General features: G+C 51.7%; 2 protein-coding genes across 2 annotated transcripts; both read left to right on the top strand.

Moving 5' to 3' along the window:
• Positions 1-321: 321 nt before the first annotated feature.
• Positions 322-23,501, top strand: LOC128069246 (tumor necrosis factor receptor superfamily member 26-like). Its single transcript, XM_052662545.1, has 9 exons — positions 322-356; positions 4,026-4,113; positions 4,860-4,988; positions 6,897-7,011; positions 8,432-8,505; positions 15,647-15,784; positions 16,309-16,334; positions 17,108-17,373; positions 23,255-23,501. Exons 2-8 carry the CDS (start codon positions 4,032-4,034, stop codon positions 17,342-17,344), a joined length of 801 nt encoding a protein of 266 aa, XP_052518505.1. The 5' UTR covers positions 322-356; positions 4,026-4,031; the 3' UTR covers positions 17,345-17,373; positions 23,255-23,501.
• Positions 582-1,313, top strand: LOC128068596 (uncharacterized). Its single transcript, XM_052661706.1, has one exon. The coding sequence runs from the start codon at positions 582-584 to the stop codon at positions 1,311-1,313; it is 732 nt and encodes a 243-aa protein (XP_052517666.1).
• Positions 23,502-23,726: the final 225 nt, after the last annotated feature.

The raw sequence follows: 23,726 nt of genomic DNA on the forward strand, positions 1-23,726 counted from the left end.
GGCGCCCCTCGCCCCACCCCCGCGCCCCTCGCCCCACCCCCGGCGCCCCTCGCCCCACCCCCGCGCCCCTCGCCCCACCCCCGGCGCCCCTCGCCCCACCCCCGCGCCCCTCGCCCCACCCCCGGCGCCCCTCGCCCCACCCCCGCGTCGCTTTCGCTGGGCTTCGCGAGAAGCCGAAGGGGCGGTTCTCCAGGGCTCCGCGAACCGGAAGCCCGCTCGCGATTGGGCGGCGGCGGCGTCACGCCCCGGAGGGGGCGGTGCCCAGGTCTGCCTTAAACGGGTCGCCCCCCGCCGTCCCCCGCAGCGTCGCCGTGGCCGGGATGCGCGGTGTGTCCTGGCTCGTGCTCCCGAATCAGGTGGGACGGCAAGGGCCGGGCCGGGGCCTGGGCGGCGGGGCTCGGGGTGGGAGGACCCGGGGCTCCGGGGGGACGCTGTGCCGGGGCGCGCGCCCCGGGGAGGCTGGCGCGGGCAGGGGGACCCTAGAGGCAAAACTTGGATGAAGCGTGAGTTTCACCAGAAAGGAAACCGGTAGCACCCCGCACCCAGATGCCCAGCGGGGAATCCTCCCCATCCTGAGCCCCATGCCGGGTGCAGCCTGCTGTACCCGCTCTGCCTGCCGGGGAGCGCTGAGGGGGCTGGCGGAGAAACGGCGGGGCGGGGTGGGGGCCGGCGAACGGGCGCCGAGGAGCCCGGCGGAGAGGGGACCGGGGGCGCTGGAGGAGAAGGGGGCGCTGGTCGGGGAGCAGCCTGGCGGAGAGGGGACCGGGGGCGCTGGAGAAGGGGGCGCTGGTGCGGGGGAGCCCGGCGGAGATGGGAACGGGGGGGCGCTGGAGAAGGGGGCGCTGCGGGGGAGCCTGGCGGAGAGGGGACCGGGGGCGCTGGAGGAGAAGGGGGCGCTGGTGGGGGGAGCCCGGCGGAGAGGGGACCGGGGGCGCTGGAGAAGGGGGCGCTGGTGGGGGTTTGGTGAACGCGGCGGAGAGGGGACCGGGGGCGCTGGAGGAGAAGGGGGCGCTGCGGGGGAGCCCGGCGGAGAGGGGACCGGGGGCGCTGGAGGAGGGGGCGCTGGTGGGGGGAGCCCGGCGGAGAGGGGACCGGGGGCGCTGGAGGAGGGGGCGCTGGTGGGGGGAGCCCGGCGGAGAGGGGACCGGGGGCGCTGGAGGAGAAGGGGGCGCTGGTGGGGGGAGCCCGGCGGAGAGGGGACCGGGGGCGCTGGAGAAGGGGGCGCTGGTGGGGGTTTGGTGAACGCGGCGGAGATGGGAACGGGGAGCTGGAGGAGAAGGGGGCGCTGGTGCGGGGGAGCCCGGCGGAGATGAGCGTGCGGGGTGCGGTGGGGGGGCGGTGAGGCAGCGGAAATCTAACCGCACGGTGCCAGCCACGGCCTCAACACTCGGCGCGATCAAAGTCCTCTTAAGTTTAAAGCTCTAGTGTGTGACTCCCGCTGACTCCATTCTGCTTTGGCCCCAGGGAAGATGCTTTGGTGCCTTTTCTTCAGCCTCTTGGCCAGTCATAAATCTTTCTTGGTGAAGTATCTGTTTTAATCTTTTGCTCATTTTCTTAAGTTTTTTATTTTTTTTTCTGATTGTTCAGTTTTAAGTATTCTTCATGTGCTTTGGATATAAAGCTTTGATCAGATAGGCCCTTTTTTGAAGGTTTTGTCCGAATTTGTGGCTGGTCTCGTCATTCTCCTAACCGTATCTTCTGTAGAAATTTTCTATTTTGATGAAACCCAGTGGATCAGTTTGTCCTCTATGACTGTGGTTTTTAGCTTCCTGTTTTCTCCCAGGTTTTCTTCCAGCAGTGTTTATAGTGATATCTTTTGTTTAAAAATTTTATGTTTGGTTGTGCTCCCCTTGTGGCTCAGCTAGTAAAGAATCTGCCTGCAGTGTGGGAGACCTGGGTTTGATCCTTGAGTTGGGAAGATCCCCTGGAGAAGGGCAGGCAACCCTCTCCAGCATTCTTGCCTGGAGAGTCCCATGGACAGAGGAGCCTGGCGGGCTCCAGTCCTCGGGGTCGCAGAGAGCCCCACGCGACTGAGCGACCTAGCACACCTCCCCTTCTCCCCTCGCCCTGAGCAGCCGCCAGTCTACTCCGTCTCTGGTTCCTAGTTTCCCGATTCTAAATGTCTCATGCGAATGCAGTCATATAATGTGCGAGCTTTATGACTGACTTCTTTTACTTAGCATAAGGATTTCAAGAGCCATTCATGTTTTTCAAGGCTCATCCATAATAGTCCATTGTAGGGATTTATCCCATTTTGTTTAACTTGTAAACACAAATCTATAGGTAAAACTGTAGGTAAAAAGAAACACCTGTATTCATTTCTTCCCCCTGTACCCACTGATCCGCTACCCTTGCTTGTGGTTTCAGTATTTTCATTCATTGTTGTTGTTCAGGCGCTAAGTCGTGTCCAAGTCTTTGCAACCCCATGGACTGCAGCGCACCAGGCCTCCCTGTCCTTCACTATCTCCCTGAGCTTGCTCAAACTCATGTCCGTTGAGTCGGTGATGCCATCCAACCATCTCATCCTCTGTCGTCCCCTTCTCCTCCTGCCCTCCATCTTTTCCAACATCAGGGTCTTTTCCAGTGAATCAGCCCTTCCCGTCAGGGGGCCAAAGTATTGGAGCTTCAGCTTCAACAACAGTCCTTCCAAAGGGTAGTCAGGGTTGATTTTCAGTAGGATGGACTGGTTTATCTCTTTCCTGTCCAAGGGCTTCTCAAGAGTCTTCTCCAGCCCCACAGTGTGCCAGCGTCAATTCTTTATGGTCCAAGTCTCACATCCATCTGTTTGTCCTCCACCGACCTGTCAATATATAATCTCGCTTTCCATGTGTTTCTGTTTAAAGACACCTGACTTAATATATACTTAATTCACTAACTGGGAACTCACGGCCAGTGGCACTGTATGGCCTGCCTGGACACATCTCAGCCTTCTGTCCTTCAGAACACCGGGTGAGACTGGCTAGGAGACCTTGCTTTTCTTTCTTTTTGCCGAGGCACACGGCGTGCTTGATCTTAGTTCCTCGGCCAGGGATAGTACATGTGCCCCCCCATGTAGTGGAAACGCAAAGTCTTAGCCTTTGGACCCTAGGGAACCATTTTAAACGTCAAGATCACCAACCAAAGACATGAAAACCAGGTGCAGAAAGGCCATACTTTACGCTGTGAGCTTGGCAGAGGAAGGCAGCAGCACCTGGGTGGACCCAACTGGACCTGTGTTTCCAGGATGTGTTGAGGAGGGACTCTTGCCCCCCTGTGTACGTCCAGGAAGGCATCAGGGGTCTCGACGTTGTGGTAACGAACACATTTCAGCATGTAGGCAAGTTCAAAAACACGGAATTCAGTGAACAATTGAGGCTGAACTGTCCTTAAGAAACAAACATGAAACCGTATATGAACAGGAGCTCCTCAGAATACAGCAAGCGGAGAATGATGTGATCACACGACGGAATCTGGAGTCCATAGACGTGGTATGAGAGCTCAATACACCTCAAAGCCAAGAAGTCGAGCAGGATAGGAAATCGGTACGGATGTGCAGTTCCTGGAACCTTGTAATTGACGGGCTCCTGCCTGGCAGTGTGTGTGCACATTCACGGGCACAATGTGTGCACATTCAGACACAGACGCTCAGATCCCTGTTCCCAACACACGGACAGTGGCCTCTCTTGACAAAGTCTATGTGCAGCTGCTGAGAACAGGAACTGTATGCTAGAAGAAAATCAAAGACTCACGAAACTCCAAAGGATCACGGCCACGAAGGGTCTACTTCTGACTAGGCACAGGGAACAGACGTCAGCCACGGAGGTGTCAACAGATCCACACGCATTTGGGGTGAAAGAGCGTGTTCCCCACACAGCCCTGCTCCGTACTGCAAGTGGAGCGGCAGGGAGCCCGAGGAAAGTCCCCGGCCTGAGCCTGCCCGCCGACACCCCCTCCCGAGGGAAGCCGCACCCGGGGGTGTCAGTGTCTGCTCCCATCAGGAGGGAGAAAATCTTCTGAAAATGCCCATGTCCCCTCTCTCATTGAAGGTCACCATGGCGACGGGGAAGACCTCGTGTAACCCAGGCGAATATGAGGTTGGAGGAAATCTTTCCTGTAGCAGAGTCTGCCCAGCTGGTGAGTCTGGGGTGATTTAGAGCTTTGCAGGGAAGACTTCCTGCTTGCGAGATGGGAGGTCAGGGGCACTTTGAGCAGAGCAGGGCAGCCTGCGGGGAGAACCTGGCTGTCTGGGGCAGGGTAGAGTCTGTCCGTGGCAGCCACCAGCTCCCTTAACCCGTCCAGACACACAGACACACTCCCATGTGATCAGCAAAGTCCCTTCCCAGCCCCCTCTGTGAGGGGCAGCTGTCCCCTCACCATGGGCATCCCCCTTCCCCGCATACACTTGCACACACAACGCATCTCGTCCAGGAACCTGTGCCTTCCAGGGGCGCATGGCTCAGAGCCCAAGCACCTGGTACCTGGACCTATAGCCCCATACCCTCCCCACACTCCCCAGCCCACCCACCTGTACACACACTACAGACATTCATACACAGACATCTCTGCATTTGCACGCATACCTGTAGGAACCACGTGTAGGGAACAAACGGACGCCGTTGGTCTGACTTGAAGTCTTGTGACCTTGCTCCAGCGCCCAGGCGCTGCAGGGCATCGGTAAAAGCTGGGGGGTGATTCAGGTCCCTGGTCTCTGGGACGGACACCTGTGGCCTGGGATCAGACCAGGTGTTCCCAGGAGGCCGGGGTGGGTTCGGGGTACTGTGCAGGGGGTCTGGTCTCCAGGTGCCTTGGGACCTCTTCAAGCTAACGCCTCAGAGGCTGGGCGGGGTGCCCACCTCCCCTCCGTGTCCCGTCTCACGCAGGCTACTACGTAAGCACACGCATAGACCAGGACCATCACATTGGAGCCTGCTCGCCTTGCCCGTCTGGAACTTTCAGAACTCATCCCAGTGAAGAGCCTCGATGCGTGCCGTGTGCCCAGTGCCGAGAGGGTAAGTGGCGGCAGTCCGGCTCACATGCCCCGTTGACCCGGCCCATGGGAACCTCCCCAGGGGCGATGAGAGGTCCCAGAGGAGTGCGGGGGGAGCCATCATCAGGGAGCGTGTGTGGTGCCTGAAGAAGCAGCCGCAAGTCATTAGGCTTTCAGACTTGCTGAGCATCAGCACGGTACACAGAAGTTCTTCCATCTCTGTGTATCGATGACAGTGTCTAAATAGGTAATTTTCCATTTTATTTATCTTTAATTGGAGTGTAATTGCTTTGCAATGTTGCGTTAGTTTCTGCTGCACAAAAATGTGAATCAGCTAAGGGTATGTTCATGTCCCCTTCCTCTTCCGCCTCCCCTCCACCACCCTTGAAGTGTAATTTAAAAATACCGCTTGCATTGGCAAAAAAAAAAAATTGGAATAAATCTAGCGAAACATGTATAAATGTATATGTGAAAAACAACCTTTAGTGAAATATAAATACAGAGAGAAATACCACAATGTAGTAAACCAGAAGGCTCAGGGTTTTGTTTTTCTTTCGTTGGGGCCATGCTGTGTGGCTTGCAACATCTTAGTTCCTGACCAGGAGTTGAACTTGGGCCCTGGAAGTGAAAGCTTCAAGTCCTAACCACTGGACCACCAGGGAACTCATTTGGTGTTGTATAAGGGTCAGTGTTTCCTGGAATGGTGCTTAGATTTTGTGCATTCCCAATGAAAATTTCAGTGTATCAATGTGTAAATCAATTCATCTTGCCATAGACTTTGTTACTGTTAAGTCACTTCAGTCATGTCCGACTCTGTGCGACCCCATAGACGGCAGCCCACCAGGCTCCCCCGTCCCTGGGATTCTCCAAGCAAGAACACTGGCGTGGGCTACCATTTCCTTCTCCAATGTATGAAAGTGAAAAGTGAAAGTGAAGTCGCTCAGTCCTGTCCGACTCTTGGCGACCCCATGGACTGCAGCCTACCAGGCTCCTCCGTCCATGGGATTTTCCTGGCAAGATTACTGGAGTGGGGTGCCATTGCCTTCTCTGCCATAGACTTTAAACTGATACAGTTTTTATTTTTAAGAGGTAAAGATATGAGACTCCCCTGGCGGTCCAGCGGTTAAGAATCACCTGCCGATGCAGGGCACACAGGTTCATCCCCTGTTTTTCGAAGATCACGTGTGCCACAGAGCAGCTGCACCCGTGGACCACAGCCACTGTGCCCACAGCCCCTAGGCCCATGCCCTGCAGGAAGAGAAGTCACCACAATGAGAAGCCACAACACAGAGTAGCGCCCGCTCGCCACAACTAGAGAGAGTGGGCACACGGCGGGCAAGAGCCGCACGGCCGGAAATAAACGCATAAATAAAATTTTTTACAAAAGGTAAAGCACCGCAGCAGGAGTTGTCATGACCTTGCTGTGCTCACACCTGCTGGAACAGCTTCCTTCTTTCTTGGAAGATGAAAAGCAAGATGATAGCACCCTAGCTGCCCCTCGTATTCGGCTCTGAGCAGAGACAGTGAGGCGGAGTGACATCCACGTGGGGGCAGAGAGTTGGCCCTGTGGAAACAGCCGCATAGACGTGAGATGTGGGTGCGGCCCCAGGACCCAGCCCTTCGCAGCTGGAAGGGCGGAACCCCCCAGCGATGCTGGGAGAGACTGTTCTCGGTCCACACCGAGTAGGGCTGTTGTGATCTTCCTGGGGAAACGAGCAGACAGGTTGATTTGGAGTGTATCTGAGCAGATGGCCCTCTGCCCCCAGCCCAGATTGCCGGGGCACCCGCAGCTCCTCCTCAGACACCCAGACGGCAGGGGGGAGGTCTGGAGGTGGGTGCACGTGCTGAGCCTGTGACTGGACCTGGACGTGGCCGGGGGGCAGGACAGAGTCCAGGCCCCGGTGACTGACCCTCGGCCCGCCTCCAGCAGATCAGGAAGTGGTGAAGCACTGCTCCACGACCAGCGACCAGGAGTGCCAGTGCCAGCCGGGCAAGTTCTACTGTGACTCTGAGGACTGCACAGAGAGCTGCTTCCGGTGTACAAGGTGCCACCCAGCGGTGGGAGCCGGCCAGCAGGCCTGGGCGGGCGTTCTCTTCTCCCCTCACCTGTTTGGTTGTGGGTCACTTACTCAGCCACCCCCTGGCTGGAGCCTCTGTTTTCCCATCTGTGTAATGGGGCTAATGGTACCACCAGCCCCACTGAGGAGCCCTGAGGATTAAGGCAGACGAGTCACCTGCAAGTTTCCATGTGGGGGTGAACTGGAGTCATGGCTCACCCATTTCTCCCTCCTTTCATTCTCTCATTCCTGTGTGACTGTGAGCCCCGCTGTGGCCTGCGGGGTCGTATTGCAGGCCTGGGCCCCAGCAGTGGTGGAGAGCACCCCAACACGTTGCAGTGATGGGCGCACGAGGGACAGAGAGGCAGCAGGAGACAGGACCCTAGAGCGGAGGCAGGGAGGGCGGGACAGAGGGTGGAGCCGCGGGACGTCATGGGGAGGACAGCTGTAGGCAGGGGGGCGCCCCCTGGCCCGGCCCAGGGGGGATGGCCCGTGAGTGTTTTCTGCCCCTGATGTTACAAAGCACCGCGACCGGAGGCTTTTGAAAAACAAGAAAAATGTATCCCTTCACAGTTCTGGAGACCGGAAGTCGGAATCAAGGTTGCCGCCGGGCCAGGCTCCCTCCGTGGGCTCTCGGGAGGAATCTCACGCTTCCGCAGCTTTGCCGGCACTCCTTGGCTCCTCGGCTTGTGGACGCTTCGCTTCAGTCTCTGCTTCCGCCTTCCAGGGATGGTCTCCCGTGCGCTCTCTCAGCGTCTTCACGTGGCTTCTCTCTCTCTGCACACATCTCCCCTCTTGTGACGATGCTGCTCACTGACAGGCCCACCCTGATCCGGTGTGACCTCCTCCTAAAGGATTACATCTGCAGAGACCCTGTTTCCACATCCGGTTGCATTCTGTGGTTCCCAGTGGGCTTAGATTTGGAGCAGACTTTGAGGAAGACACAGTGGTAAAGCCACTTGCAAAATCACCTGCATTTGTAGATTCTTAAATACAACTCAGACCAGCTTGCACTGTTGGCTCAGGAACCTGCCAGGTCCAAAGCAAGGACACCCTCCAGGTCTGGGTTGATCAGCTCTGGCTTGTCCCCTTCTCCACGAGCTTCATCTCAGGCCACTTTCCCTCCCGGTAGAGGTACGGCCAGGTCAGGTCCAGTCCTCGTGGCCACACACACAGCTCTATCCGGGGACAGAGACGGGGGCACTTCCCCCATCTATCAGAGATTCCTAAGTTTTATTCTCATTGATCCAGTGTGGCCCAGACATCGCGGCACATGCCAGACTTCTCATGGGCCTGCCGAGGAGGTTGGGTTGGTCCCTCTAACCCTTGACTGGTGGGTGGTGAGTAAGATTCTCTGGGCCGGCCCAAGCGAGGGGAAATGATGCTCACAATTTCTTTATTCTCTCAGGTGTGAAAACGGTGCCATCCTTCAACCCTGCAATGCCACAAGCAATACAATTTGTGCCTTAAATCCACAGTCAGGTAAGGGCCTGATTCCATCTCTTAACTCCATAAAGGCCAAAGGTTGAGGCTGTGAGGGTCCCAAAGTCCCTGTTGTTGGAACTCATCTCTGCTGCTGTAATGAAAGAAGCCAGAGGCTGTGATCAGAGGTGCTGGCTGTGTGTCAGGAAACTTTATTCATAAAAGTGGGCTGTGGGCCATGGGTCATCGTTCGTAGACTCCTGTCTTGAGTGAACAGGATCTTTGTGGACCAGTTATGGATTCCCTGTCCTTGTCCCTTGAGTTCTGGGCGTGTGGGCTCAGTCTGGGCCCACCAGGCTGACCAGGTAGCAGGTGGAAGGGACTGACCGCTCTGAGACCTGTCCTTCCTGACATCCCAACACCTGGCCACTTCCCTGCTTGGTGCGGCCTCAGATGGGACTTCGGAATGTGAGCTGGGTTGATGCTCGACTACTGAGTATTTGTGCAAATCTGTGCAAGACTGTTTTCCTTTTCTTTTTTTAAATTGAAGTCTTGGTGATTTACATTGGTGTAAAGTGGTTCAGGTATACACATACACAGACATATATGTGTGTGCTAAGATGCTTCAGTTGTGTCCGACTCTTTGCGACCCCCATGGACTGTGACTTTTCAGGCTACTCTGTCCATGGGATTCTCCCAGGGAGGAATATTGCAGTGGGTTGCCGTGCCCTCCTCCAGGGGATCTTCCCAACCGAGGGACGGAACCCGCGTCTCTTCCATCCCCTGCATTGGCAGGCGGGTTCTTCACCCCTAGTGCCACCTGCTTCCTCGCGGCTCAGCTGGTAAAGAATCCGCCTGCAATGCAGGGGACCTCGGTTCCGTTCCTGGGTCAGGAAGATCCGCTGGAGAAGGGAACGGCTACCGACTCCAGTATCCTGGCCTAGAGAATGCCATGGAGTTTACAGTCCATAGTTGGACACAACCAAGCGACTTCCACTCACTCAGCACCACCTGGGAAGCTCCATAAATATATGTATACACAAATATAGTCAAAGCTGTGGTTCTTCTAATAGTCATTTATAGATGTGAAAGTTAGACCGAAAAGAAGGCTGAGCCGAAGAATTGATGCTTTTGAACTGTGGTGTTGGAGAAGACTCTTGAGAGTCCCCTGGTCTGCAAGGAGATCCAACCAGTCAATCCTAAAGGAAATCAGTCCTGAATATTCATTGGAAGGACTGATGCTGAAGGTGAAGCCCCAATACTTCGGCCACCTTTTGAGAAGACCTGACCCCTTGGAAAAGACCCTGATGCTGGGAAGGATTGAGGGCAGGAGAACAAGGGGTCGACAGAGGACAAGATGGCTGGATGGCATCACTGACTCGATGGACACGAGTTTGAGCAAGCTCCAGGAGATGGTGAAGGACAGGGAAGCCTGGTGCGCTGCAGTCCACAGGTCCGAAGATTTGGACACGACTGAGCGACTGAACAACAGCAACAAATATACACATACATATCCAGTTTCATATCCCTTTCCACTATGGTTATTATCGCAGGACCCTAAATACAGTTCCTTATGCTGCACAGTGGGACCGTGTTGCTGTTCTGCTTTGTACACGGTGATGTGTGTCTGTTCACCTCTAACTCCTAGTTTATGCTTCTCCCACCACTACTCTTTGGTGACCGTAAGTTTGTGTTTGAATCTGTGGGTCTGCTTTTGTTTCCACAGTGAGTTCACTTGTATCATATTTTGGATTCCTTGGATACGTGATCTCACGGGGTATTTGTCTCGCTGACATCACTTTGTGTGATCATCTCTGGGTTCATCCAGGTCTCTGCTGAAGTCTTGCCCATTTTTATGTTGGCTGTCTGGGTTTTCATTTTCTCATTTTTGATGCTTATCTGGAAACACTGATAATTATTTGTAAACGTGGGACACAAGCTCTTTGTGTCAGGTGTCTGGGCCTCTTGTGGACAAAGGTCCTTCCTTTTAACAAGGTCAGGTTTGTGGCTGTTTTCTGCCAGCATTGGTGCTCTTCCTGTCCTGAGGGAGAAACCTTTGCTCAGCTGGAGAAGGTGTTCTGTCTCATGGCCTGCCAGAAGCTTCTCTTTATCACTGTGCAGGACCGCACTGGTGTCTGTGTGGTGTGAGGGGTTTTTCCCCACTGCATACACGGACGACACCGCATCGTGCTTTGAATCCAGTCTCTTCCCCGCCCTGAGTGTTACCGGGTCGTAGTGAGCACCGTGGCCACCGGGCGTCTCTGTTCCAGGGTCTGTGCCGCCTTCCCGCTGGCCTTCTCCTTGGAGCCGGAGTCCCCCTTGTCTCCTTCCCCAAGGTCATCAGACCGTCCTTGTACTCAGCATATACGTTTACATTTTAAAATAAGCTCCTTAATTTCCCTCTGATTTGAACAACAGAAAAGTGCTTTGCTTTTTATTGGAGTACAGTTGAATTAGAGTGTTGTGTTAGTTTCAGGCGTACAGCGAAGTGAATCGGTTACACATCTATCGACTCTTTTTTTAAAAAGATCATTTATTTACTTTTTTGGCTGTGCTGCGTCTTCTTTGCTGCATGCGGACTTTCTCTAGTTGCAAAGAGTGGGGCTACTCTCTAGAGGTGGTGTGCGGGCTTCCTCGCAGTAGTGTCTCTTCTTGCCGAGCGCAGGCTCTAGGGCACTTGGGCTTCAGAAGTTGTGATACACGGGCTTAGTTAGCCTATGGCATGTGGAATCTTCCCGGACCAGGGATGGAACCTGCGTCCCATTCGTCAGCAGACTTGATTCTTACCCAGTGTACTGCCAGCGAAACCCTATATCCCCTCTTTTTTAGCTTATTTTCCCATATAGATCATTACAGAGTACTGAGTGGGGTTCCCTGTGTTACACAGCAGATCCTTCCTAGTTATCTGTTTTACATATAGCAGTGTGTGTGTGTCATTCACAATCCCCCAGTTCATCCCTGCCCCCCCCCGACGCCCACACAAACAGATACTGGTAACTAGCAGCTGGATTTTGCATTTGTAACTTTACTTCTGGTTTGTAGATAAGTTCATTTGTAACCATCGTTTAGATTTCACATTCAGGTGATAGCATATCACTGTCTTTCTCTTTCTTACTGACGTCACTCAGTAAGACAGTGTCTCTATCCGTCCGTGTTGCTGCAGACGGCATTGCTTTGTTCCTTCTGTGGCTGAGTAACATTCCATAGTGTATGTGTGCTCATCCTCGTCATCCTTCCTCGTTTGTTTGTTTCTATAACTTTTCATTTTATGTTGGCGTATGCACGTGTGCGTGCTCAGTTACTAAGTTCATGTCCAGTGCTTTGCGACCCCGTGGACTGCAGTCCACCAAGCTCCTCTGTCCATGGGATTCCCCAGGCAAGAATACTGGAGTGGGTTGCCATTTCCTTCTTTCTGGGATCTTCCCGACCAAGGGATCGAACCCAGATCTCTTATTTTGGCAGGTGGATTCCTTACCTCTGTGTCACCTGGGAACCCGTGTTGGAGCATAGCCGATTATCATGTTCAGGTCGGTTCAGTTGCTCAGTTGTGTCCAACTCTTTGCAACCCCACGGACTGCATCATGCCAGGCTTCCTTGTCCATCACCGTCTCCCAGAGCTTGCTCAAACTCATGTCCATTGAGTCGGTGATGCCATCCAACCATCTCATTCTTTGTTGTCCCCTTCTCCTCCCACCTTCAATCTTTCCTAGCATCAGGGTCTTTTCTACGGAGTCAGTTCTTTGCATCAGGTGGCTAAAGTTTTGGGAGCTTCAGCATCAGCATCAGTCCTTCCAGTGACTATTCAGGACTGATTTCCTTTAGGATGGACTGGTTGGCTCTCCTTTCAGACCAGGGGACTCTCAAGAGTCTTCTCCAACAGCACACTTCAGAAGCATCAATTCTTCAGTGCACAGCTTTCTTTATGGTCCAACTCTCACATCTGTACATGACCACTGGAAAAGCCACAGCTCTGACTAGACGGACCTTTTTTGGCATTACAGTTTCAGGTGGACAGCAAATGGACTCAGCTATACATATACATGTATCCATTCTCTCCCAATGGAGAAGGAAATGGCATCCCACTCCAGAATCCTTGCCTGGAGAATTCTGTGGACAGAGGAGCCTGATGGGCTACAGTCCATGGGGTCACAAAAAGCTGGACATGACTCAGCGACTAACAGATTCTCTCCCAAAGTCCCCTCCCATCCAGGCTGCTGTGTAATACTGACCACATTTCTCTGTGCTGTTCAGTAGGACCGGTTGGTTCCATTTTAAATTATAGCAGCGTATACACGTTGATCCCAAACTCCCTAACTATCCCTTCTCTTCTGTTTTCCCCTCCCCAGCAACCATAAATTCATTCTGTGAGTCTGTTTCTGTGTTGTAAATAAGTTCGTTTGTATCATTTTTTAGATTCCATAAATAAGGGATGTCATACAATATTTCTTCTTCTCTGTCTGATTTACTTCACGCAGTATAACAGTCTCGGTCCATCTATATTCCTGTAAATAGCATTATTTTGTTCTTTTTAGTGGCTGAGTAATATTCCATTTTAAGTATGTGCCCCAGGTTCTTTATCCAGGCGCCTGTTGATGGACATTTATGTTGCCTTCATGTGTGGGCTATTGTGGATACTCATGCTACGAGCATTGGGGTACATGTATCTTTTCAAATTAGGAGTTTTCTCTGGATATGTGCCCAGAAATGGGATTACTGGATCGTATGAGAGTTCTCTTCATAGCTTTTTAAGGAACCTCTACACTATTGTCCACAGTGGCTGTGTCTGCAGATATACATCCCCAGGACGAGTGGAGGCAGATTCCCGTTTGTCAATGCCCTCTGCTGCATTCATTCTTGGTAGAGTTTTTGGTGATGACCATTCTGAATGATAAGGAATGATACTTGACCGTAGTTTTGATTTGTGTTTCTCTAGTAATTACTGATGTCAAGCGTCTTTTTGTGTACCTGTTAGCATCTGTATGTCTTCCACGGAGAAATGTCTATTTAGATCTTCCACCCATTTTTAGATTGGTTTGGTTGTTTTTTTTGGTGCAGACTGCCTTAGCTGTTAGTATATTTTGGAGAGTAATCCCTCGTCTGTTACTTTCTTTGCAAATATTGTCTTTGGTTCTGAAGGCTGTCTTTTCATTTTGTCTATAGTTTCCTTTGCTGTGAAAAGCTTTTAAGTTTAACTAGGTCCCATTTGTTTGTTTTTGTTTTTATTATTTTATATCTAGGAGGTGCATCAGAAAAGATCTTTCTGAGATGTTTCTCAACGCCTCTTCTGCCTATGTTTTCCCATAAGAATTTCATAGCACTCAGCCTCACATTTAGGTCTTTAGTCCATTTTGGGTTTATTGTTATGAACAGTGTTACAGAGTGTTCTACCTTCGTTCTTTCATGTCTAACTGTCCAGTTTTCCTTTCACCACTCTTTAGAGATTGTCTTTTCTGCACTGTGTATTTTTGCCCTTTTGGTCAGAGGGATGGACGTGAATCTGAGTGAACTCAGGGAGCTGGTGATGGACAGGGAGGCCTGGCATGATTTATGGGGTTGCAAAGAGTCGGATACGACTGAGCGACTGAACTGAACTGAACTAGGTGACCATAGGTGCCTGGGTTTTTCTCTGGACTTTCTGTGCTGCTCCATTGGTCTTTGTTTCCGTTTTTGTGTGAGTGCCATACTGTTTTGATGACTGTAGCTTTTTAGTATAGTCTAACTTAGGGAGCCTGATTCCTCCAGCTCCATTTTTCTTTCTCACGATTGCTTTGGCAATTTGGGGTCTTCTGTGTTTCCATACAAACTGTAGACTTTTTTTGTCCTGATTCTGTGAAAACTGCCATTGATAATTTGATAGGGCTTGCATTGAGTTTATAGACTGCTTTGAGTAAGACAGTCGTGTTCACAATGTTCCATCTTCTGATCCAAGAACATGGGATATCTCTCCATCTGGTTTTGTCATCTTCTATTTCTTTCCTCAGGATATTGTACTTTCCAGAGGATAGATCTTTTGCCTCCTTAGGTAGGTTTATTCCTCGGTATTGTATTCTTTTTAATGTGGTGGTTAATGGGATTGTTTCCTTGATTTCTTTTCCTACTCTTTCATTGTGGGTGTGTTGGGATGCAAGAGATTTCAGTGTATTGATTTTGTCTCCTGCAACGTTACCAGATTCGTTGATGAGCTCTAGCAGTTTTCTGCAGCATCTTTAGGGTTTTCTGTGTATAGTGTCATGTCCTCTGCAAACAAGGACAGTTTCACCTCTTCTCCAATTTGGATTCCATTTATTTCTTTTTCTTCTCTGTTTGCTGTGGTGAGGACTTCTAAGACGATGTTGACTACTAGTGGTGAGAGTGGGTATCCTTGTGTGTTCCTGATCTTAGAGGAAACGCGTTCATCTTTTCACAGTGAGTGTGATGTTTGCTGTGAGTTTTTGCAGTGGCCATTATTGTCTTGAGGTAGGTTCCTCTATAACCTGCAAACGCTTTTAAAGGCTGTCTTAACACCAGAACTAAGGCAGAATGAGGAAGGGCTGCTCTGAGAATAAAGGAAAGCCTTTAAGCAGAGTGAGGGGGCTGCGTGGACGACGTCCTCCTTCCTGCTCAGTCCTTGGTGACACATCACATCAGGGCAGCCGAGCGTCCCCAGCTCTGAGGAGCCTGTGCTGGGCCCAGTGTCTGTGTGCCCGCAATTCCTGTGGGTGCTGGAAGCTCAGCAGAGTGAGGAGACACCCCGGTGCTCCTGCCACACGTCTCCCGAGGGCGGGCCCTGCCCTGCCCCTTGGGCCAGCGCGTCCCAGCCCGGGTACTGGGAAGACACGGGCCATACGCCCCTCCCAGTCTCCTCCAGGCTCTGCCGCCTGCTGGCCCAGGGGTGTATCTGCAGCTGCCCCAACTCTCCCCTGAGCCGCATCCCAGGACACAAAGCCTCTTGCTGCCCTGCTGGCAGGTCAGCCCTGCTGCTGCTTCGAGCGACCAGAGCGAGAAACCCCACGGCCTCTGAGCCCAGGGTTCCGTGTGAGCAGGAAGGATGAGCCTGGCTGCCTCCCGCTGGGGAGGTCGTGGTGACTGTCAGCAACAGAGAAGGAGCATGTGGTGGTTTGGAGCACATTGGTGCAGCCCTTACTCCTGAGATAGCAGGTCACTTGGGTGAGGAAAGGGTGCCTGACCCTGTGACTGCATCCTCTGTGTTGCCTCCTTCCAGGAAACGCAGGGTCGTCACACGCCTGCCTGGGTGTGAGTGCGGAGGTTTGCATTCCCATCGTCGTCGTCCTCATCGTCGTCGTCCTCATCGTCGTCGTCATCATCATCGCTGCTTTTGTTGTCTACAGAAGAAGAACAGGTTGGTCCGAGTCGTGTTGACCTGGAGGAAGCTAGGTCAGCAAGACCATCAGGAGCTCAGAGAAGGGGTCTGGGGTTGGTGTTACCCAGCAAGAGCCTCTGGTATAAAATACAGATCAGTTCACATTCTAACTTGGGGCCTCACGTGTGTGTGAGCTCAGAGCCACCTGCTGTGTGCCTCCTGACACGCCGGGCTTGAGGCCAGAATCCCAGGTCAGCTGCTGGACACAGGGTGTCCCCAGCGCCCTGGGCCTGGAAGCAGGGAGAAACTGGTGCTGCTCCAGCCAAGGGAGTCCTAGGGGAGGCAGCCCTGCCTGCTGGGGGGGCTTATGAGTGAGTGTCTTCCCCTCCTGTTTTCCCAGCTGCACAGATGTTCCGGTCATTTTTTTTTTTTTTTTTTTTTTTTGCTGTAACTGTAAATACACTTTCTTTTTTGTAAATTTAAAGTACTTCCTCTCGCTCACAGATGTCACTACAATAGTTAATATGATTTGTGTTCATTTCTCTCTCCTTCTTGATCTGCAGGAAGTCAGAATAAGCTAAGTGGATCTGTAAGTATTGCCTGGGGATTTGTCCAGGGGAGCCCCAGGAGACATCCCAGGGTGGGCGGGGCAGCCCCAGGCCTTCCCACCTGCATCCACACGTGGCCTGTGTGGTGGAGTCTGGGCCCTGGAACATCTGTTCCGGATGACTTGAATTCTGCTGAAGCAAAGGGGACGGGAGCGTCGTGTGGGTGCCTGGGGCTGCAGACAGATCCTGATAGAGGGGGACTTAAAACATGCAGCCCTTACTGTTCCCACAGTTCTGGAAGCCAGAAATCTGAAATCACGGGTTGCTGGGGTGGTCCCCTGGTGCTCTGGGGGAGGGTCCTCCCTTGCTGCTCCTAGTCGGGGCTGAACATGCCTGTCGCTCCTTGGTTGGTGGGTGATTGCTCTACTTCCGGCCATCTTCCCTCGGCCTCTCCCGCTGTGAGCCTGTGTCTCTGAGTCTCTCCTTGTAAGGACGCTGGTCTCGGAATACAGGTACCAGTCTTATGCAGTGGAACCTCGGCTGCACAGACACTATTTCTACATAGGCCCTCTCCCAAGTTCTAGGGGTGAGGATGTGAATGTATCTTTGGGGATCACCATCCAGCTCCCCTATAGGTTGACCTGGGACCCCCCAGAAGCTGGTGGCAGAGAGGAACCTGACCCCCAGCAGTGTTCTTTTCTAAAACTGCACACGCTCGCTTACCTGTCAGACAGTACATTTATTCCCTAAAATGGCTTGAGAAGGGCTTGGCCTGCAGGCTCCTGTCAACAGAAGGAATGTCTTTATCCTTTAGTCCCCAGGAGCCAGTCAGTCCAACGACCTCGAGATGGGCCCACTAGCCCCGGGTGAGAACACCAGCCAAGAGTTGGTGGGGAACTCAGCCCGGCCGACCTCCACAGTCCCTGGAGGTTCTGAGCCGCTGCAGGTGGCCAACGGAAGTCTAGCAGCGCCAGGGGAGCCAGGAGACCAGACCCGAATACTTGAGGCCCCCAGCACCACCGGGCCAGGCGGAGCCATCCACCTCAGTTGATGGCTAGAAGCAGGTGTGCAGACCGTCTGGTGAGTGTGAACCAGGGCCCCGCCATGCAGCGGAGCACTCGCTGAGGCAGGCCTGTGTGCGGGGCTCCTGCCGAGTTCCCGCCTCAGTCTCCTGGGCTGCTGTAACCACCCCACACCCGGGCAGGGAGTGTGTGTTCAAACACAGATTGAAGTGTCTCGTGGTCCTGCATGGGAATATCAGACCGCCTGAGCTGCCTCCTGACAAACCTGTATGCAGGGCAAGAAGGTACAGTTAGAACTGGACATGGAACAACAGATGGTTTGAAAATTGGGAAAGAGGTATGTGAAGGCTCTATAGTGTCACCCTGCCTATTTAACTTCTGTACAGAGTTTAACATCATGTGAAATGCTGGACCGGAAGAATCACAAGCTGAAATCAAGAGTTCAGGGACAAATATGAACAACCTTAGACATACAGACGACACCACTCTAATGGCAGAAAGTGAAGAGGAACTAAAAAGCCTCTGGATGAGGGTGATGGAGGAGAGTGAAAAAGTTGGCTTAAAACTCGACATTCAGAAAACTAAGATCATGGCATCTGGTCCCATCATTTCATGGCAAATCGATGGGGAAACAGTGGAAACAGGGACAGACTTTGTTTTCCTGGGCTCCAGTATCACTGTGGACAGTGGCAGCAGCCTGAAATGAAAAGACGCTTGCTGCTTGGAGGAAAAGCTGACCTAGACAGCATACTAAAAAGCAGACACGTCACTTTGGCAACAAAGGTCAGTGTAGTAAAAGCTCTGATGTTTCCAGTAGTTATGTACAGATGTGAGTGTTGGACCATAAAAAGAAGAGAGTTTGGGAGAACTGATGCTTTCAAACTGTGGTGCTGGAGAAGACTCTTTAGTGTCCCTTGAACAGCAAGGAGATCCAATCGGTCCATCCTAAAGGAAGTCAGCCTTGAATATTCATTGCAAGGACTGATGCTGAGGCTGAAACTGTAATACTTTGGCCACCTGATATGAAGAACTGGCTCACTGGAAAAGACCCTGATGCTCGGAAAGATTGAAGGCAGGAGGAGAAGGGGACGACAGAGGAAGAGATGGTTGGATGGGATCACCGATGTGATGGACATGAGTTTGAGCAAGCTCTGGGAGTCGGTAAGGGACAGGGAAGCCTGGCATGCTGCAGTCCATGGCCTCAGGTCAGATAACAGGGAGGGAACACAGCCCTGCCCATCAACAGAAAATTGGATTAAAGGTTTACTGAGCATAGCCTCCCCATCAGAACAAGACCCAGGTCCCCCCTCATTCAGTCTCTCCCATCAGGAAGCTTCCATAAGCCTCTTGTCCTTCTCCATCAGAGGGCAGACAGACTGAAAACCACAAGCACAGAAAACTAACCAATCTGGTCACATGGACCACAGCCTTGTCTAACTCAATGAAACTATGAGCCATGCCGTGTACGTCCACCCAAGACGGACGGGTCACGGTGGAGAGTTCTGACAAAACATGGTCCACTGGAGAAGTGAACGGAAACCACTTCAGTATTCTTGCCTTGAGAACCCCATGAATAGTATGAGAAGGCAAAAAGATGGGACACTGAAAGATGAACTCCCCACGTCAGTAGGTGCCCAATGTGCTACTGGAGATCAGCGGGAGAAATAACTCCAGCAAGAGTGAAGAGAAGGAGCCAAAGCGAAAACAACACCCAGTTGTGGATGTGCCTGGTGATGGAAGGAAAGTCCGATGCTGTAAAGAGCCCTTTCGCTCAGGAACCTGGGATGTTAGGTCCATGAATCAAGGCAAATTGGAAGTGGTCAAACAGGAGATGGCAAGAGTGAACGTCGACATTTTAGGTATCAGTGAACTAAAATGGACTGGAATGGGTGAATTTAACTCAGATGACCATTATATCTACTACTGTGGGCAAGAGTCCCTTAGAAGAAATGGAAGTAGCCATCATAGTCAACAAAAGAGTCTGAAATGCAGTACTTGGGTACAATCTCAAAAATGACAGAATGATCTCTGTTCGTTTCCAAGGCAAACATTCAGTATCACAGTAATCCAAGTCTGTGCCCCGACCAGTAAGGCTGAAGAAGCTGAAGTTGAACGGTTGTATGAAGACCAACAAGACCTTCTAGAACTAACACCCAAAAAACTGTCCTTCTCATTTAAGGGACTGGAATGCAAGAGTAGGAAGTCAAGAAACACCTGGAGTAACAGGCAAATTTGGCCTTGGAGTACAGAATGAAGCAGGGTAAAGGCTAATAGAGTTATGCCAAGAGAGCGCACTGGTCGTACCAAACACCCTTTTCCAACAACACAGGAGAGGGCTCTACACATGGAGATCACCAGATGGTCAACACCGAAATCAGATTGTTTATGTTCTTTGCAGCCAAAGATGGAGAAGCTCTATAGAGTCAACAAAAACAAGACCGGGAGCTGACTGTGGCTCAGATCATGAGCTCCTTATGGCCAAATTCAGACTGAAACTGAAGAAAGTAGGGAAAACCACTAGACCATTCAGGTATGACCTAAATCAAATCCCTTATGAGTATACAGTGGAAATGACAAATAGATTCAAGGGATTAGATCTGATAGACAGAGTGCCTAAAGAACTTTGGACGGAGGTTGGTGACATTGTATAAGAGGCAGTGATCAAGACCATCCCAAGGAAAAGAAATGCAGAAAGGCAAAATGGTTGTCTGAGGAGGCCTACAAATAGCTGTGGAAAGAAGTGAAAGACAAAGGAGAAAAGGAAAGATATACCCATTTGAATGCTAAGTTCCAAAGAATAGCAAGGAGAGATAAGAAAGCCTTCCTCAGTGGTCAATGCAAAGAAATAGAGGAGAACATTTGAAAGACTAGAGATATCTTCAAGAAAATTAGAGATACCAAGGGAAATTTTGATATAAAGATGGGCACAGTAAAGGACAGAAATGGTGTGGACCTAACAGAAGCAGAAGATATTAAGAAGAAGTGGCAAGAATACACAGAAGAACTATACAAAAAAGATCTTCACCACCCAGATAATCACGATGGTGTGATCACTCACCTACAGCCAGAGATCCTGGAATGTGAAGTCAAGTGGGCCTTAGGAAGCATCACTATGAACAAAGCTAGTGGAGGTAATGGTATTCCAGTTGAGCTATTTCACATCCTGAAAGATGATGCTGTGAAAGTGCTGCCCTCAATATGCCAGCAAATTTGGAAAACTCAGCAGTGGCACAGGACTGGAAAAGGTCCGTTTTCATTCCAATCCCAAAGAAAGGCAATGCCAAAGAATGCTCAAACTACCACACAATTGCACTCATCTCACATATTAGCAAAGTAATGTTCAAAATTGTCTAAGCCAGGCTTCAACAGTGCATGAACCATGAACTTCCAGATGTTCAAGATGGATTCAGGAAAGGCAGAGGAACCAGAGGGCAAATTGCCAACATCTGTTGGATCACTGAAAAAGCAAGAGAATATCAGAAAAACAACCACTTCTACTTACTGACTATGCCAAAGCCTTTGACTGTGTGGATCACAACGAACTGGAAAATTCTGAAAGAGATGAGAATACCAGACCACCTGACCTGCCTCCTGAGAAACCTGTATGCAGGTGTGGAAGCAACAGTTAGAACTGGACATGGAACAACAGACTGGTTCCAAATAGGAAAAGGAGTACGTCAAGGCTGTATATTGTCACCCTGCTTATTTAACTTCTATGCAGAGTACATCATGAGAAATGCTGAGCTGGATGAAGCACAAGCTGGAATCAAGATTACCAGGAGAAATATCAATAACCTCAGATATGCAGATGATACCACCCTTATGGAAGAAAGCGAAGAACTACAGAGCCTCCTGATGAAAGTGAAAGAGGAGAGTGAAAAAGTTGGCTTAAAACTCAACATTCAGAAAACTAAGATCATGGCATCTGGTCCCATCACTTCACGGGAAATAGATGGGAAAACAATGGAAACAGTGACAGACTTTTATTTTGGGGTGCTCCAGAATCACTGCAGATGGTGATTGCGGCCATGAAATTAAAGGACATTGCTCCTTGGAAGAAAAGTTATGACCAACCTAGACAGTGTATTAAAAAGCAGAGATGTTACTTTGCCAGCAAAAGTCCGTCCAGTCAAAGCTATGATTTTTCCAGTGGTCACGTATGGATGTGAGAGTTGGACTATAAGGAAAGCTGAGCACCGAAGAATTGCTGCTTTTGAATGTGGTGTTGGAGAAGACTCTTGCGAGTCCCTTGGACAGCAAGGAGATCCAACCAGTCCATCCTAAAGGAGACCAGTCCTGGGTGTTCATTGGAAGCACTGATGCTGAAGTGAAACTCCAATACTTTGTGCACCTGATGTGAAGAACTGACTCATTTGAAAAGACGCTGATGCTGGGAAAGATTGAAGGCAGGAGGAGAAGGGGACGACAGAGGATGAGATGGTTGGATGGCATCACTGACTCAATGGACATGAGTTTGAGTGAACTCCGGGAGTTGGTGATGGACAGGGAGGCCTGGCATGCTGCAGTCCATGGGGTTGCAAAGGGTTGGACACGACTGAGTGACTGACCTGAACTGAACTGATGGGGTCTCAGAGAGTCAGAGACGACTTAGCGACTAAACAGCAAGAACCACATGGTCCCGGAGGCTGGAAGTCTCAGATCACGTTGTGGGCGGGGTCCGGTCCTGCCGAGGGCTCCAGGCAGAATCTGGGGCAGCCTCTCCCCACTCCTGGTGGTCTCTGGAGTCCGCGAGGTGCCTTGGCTGGAGAAGCACCCCGTCTCCACCTTCATCCTTGGAGACCTTCTCCCTGTGTCAGGCCCTGTCTGGTTTCCCCTCTTTATGGGGAGTCCAGTCCTGTGGGGTGAGGGCCCACCCTAGTGATCCCAGCTTGACTGTCATGGAGGAGGACAGTTTCCAAATACAGTCATGGTCCTGGGTCCTGGGATGACTTCAGCATCTCTGGGCAGGGGACACATTCAACCGTCTATGGTCCCCAGCACAACCTGCTGTCTGAGGGGACGTGGACCGAGGCGGGGCCAAGGCTCAGGGTGTATCCTGGGCCCCATGGCTGGGAAAGAGCAGGACTGAGGATGCTCACCCCCCTGGTGCTGGACCCTGCAGCCTCCTGAGGGGTCAGCAGAGCGGCATGTGGCATGTAGGGAAGGGGCTGCAGGGACTGGGGCGGGGGCGGGGGCTCGATCCCGTGAAGGGGGTGAATTGTCCCAGTGTGGCCGTGTCAGCCATGTTCAGCGGGAATGGAGCATTCCCATCCTCCGTGGTGTCCCAGCTGGATGACTTGAAGAGGGTTTGCCAGCTGAGCAGACACCCGCCCCGTGGCCCCAGGGCGGAGCTCAAGGGTGTGATGAGGAGCCCAAAGGCTGGGCGAGGGCGGGCATTGAGGGAAGGGGCACCTGAGAGGAGCTGCTGGGCCCCTGCAGCTCGGTCATGGCACAAGCCTGCGGCTTCCGGACTCCTGACACTGTGGGGTCCGTGAGTCGGGCACCCTTCCGCATCGTCTCAGGGAGCCGGCCTGAAGCCTTCTCCGATTCTCCAAGGGGCCTGAGACAAGTAAAATGCAGAAGTTGGGACCCCCGGCTGGTGTCCGTGGAGGACACTGGGAGGGTCAAGGTGGGCAGAATGCCAGGGCCTAATGTCTTTCTCTTTGAGAAAGGAGAAGCTAAGGGAGCTTTCTTGTGGTCTGAAGATCCACCTTTTCACATTCACCAGTGACATTAGAGCCACACTTATTTGTCAAATAGAAATTTTGTGGGTTTCATCAGGAAAAGGTAGAATGTTGGTTTTATTTTATTATACATTTGCTAGGGCTTTTTAAGTTTGTTTGTTTGGTTTTTTTTTTAATGTGGACCATTTCTAAGGTGATTTTTGAATTTCTTACATATTACTTCTGTTTTATGTTTTTTGATTTTTTGGCCACAAGGTATGTGGGATCTTAGTTCCCAATCAGATGTCGAACCTGCACGCCCTGCATTAAGAAGTCCCAACTATTGGACCACCTGAGAAGTCCCTACTGCTACTGCTAAGTCACTTCAGTCGTGTCCGACTCTGTGCAATCCCATAGATGACAGCCCATCAGGCTTGCCCGTCCCTGGGATTCTCTAGGCAAGAACACTGGAGTGGGTTGCCATTGCCTTCTCTGTGAGAAGTCCCTACATTCTTGCTTTTAAGAAAACACACGATGCCAAGAGCCAGCAGGAGGAGTCCTGCCCATGGCAAAGGCGTTCGGGCCTTAAGGGAGCCTCGCTGGATTTTCTCGAGTATCTACGCCTGCCGTACTGTGTTAAGCTTTTCACTTATGCTTCTGACATTAACAGGGGCTGTCCCGTACCACCTTCCTCTAAAAAGAATTAACTTAGAGCTCCAGTTAATAAGTCTCCTGGGCATAAAAAGAA

This window comes from Budorcas taxicolor, chromosome 25 (genome assembly GCF_023091745.1).
Source record: "Budorcas taxicolor isolate Tak-1 chromosome 25, Takin1.1, whole genome shotgun sequence".
NCBI classification, from domain to species: Eukaryota; Metazoa; Chordata; class Mammalia; order Artiodactyla; family Bovidae; genus Budorcas; species Budorcas taxicolor.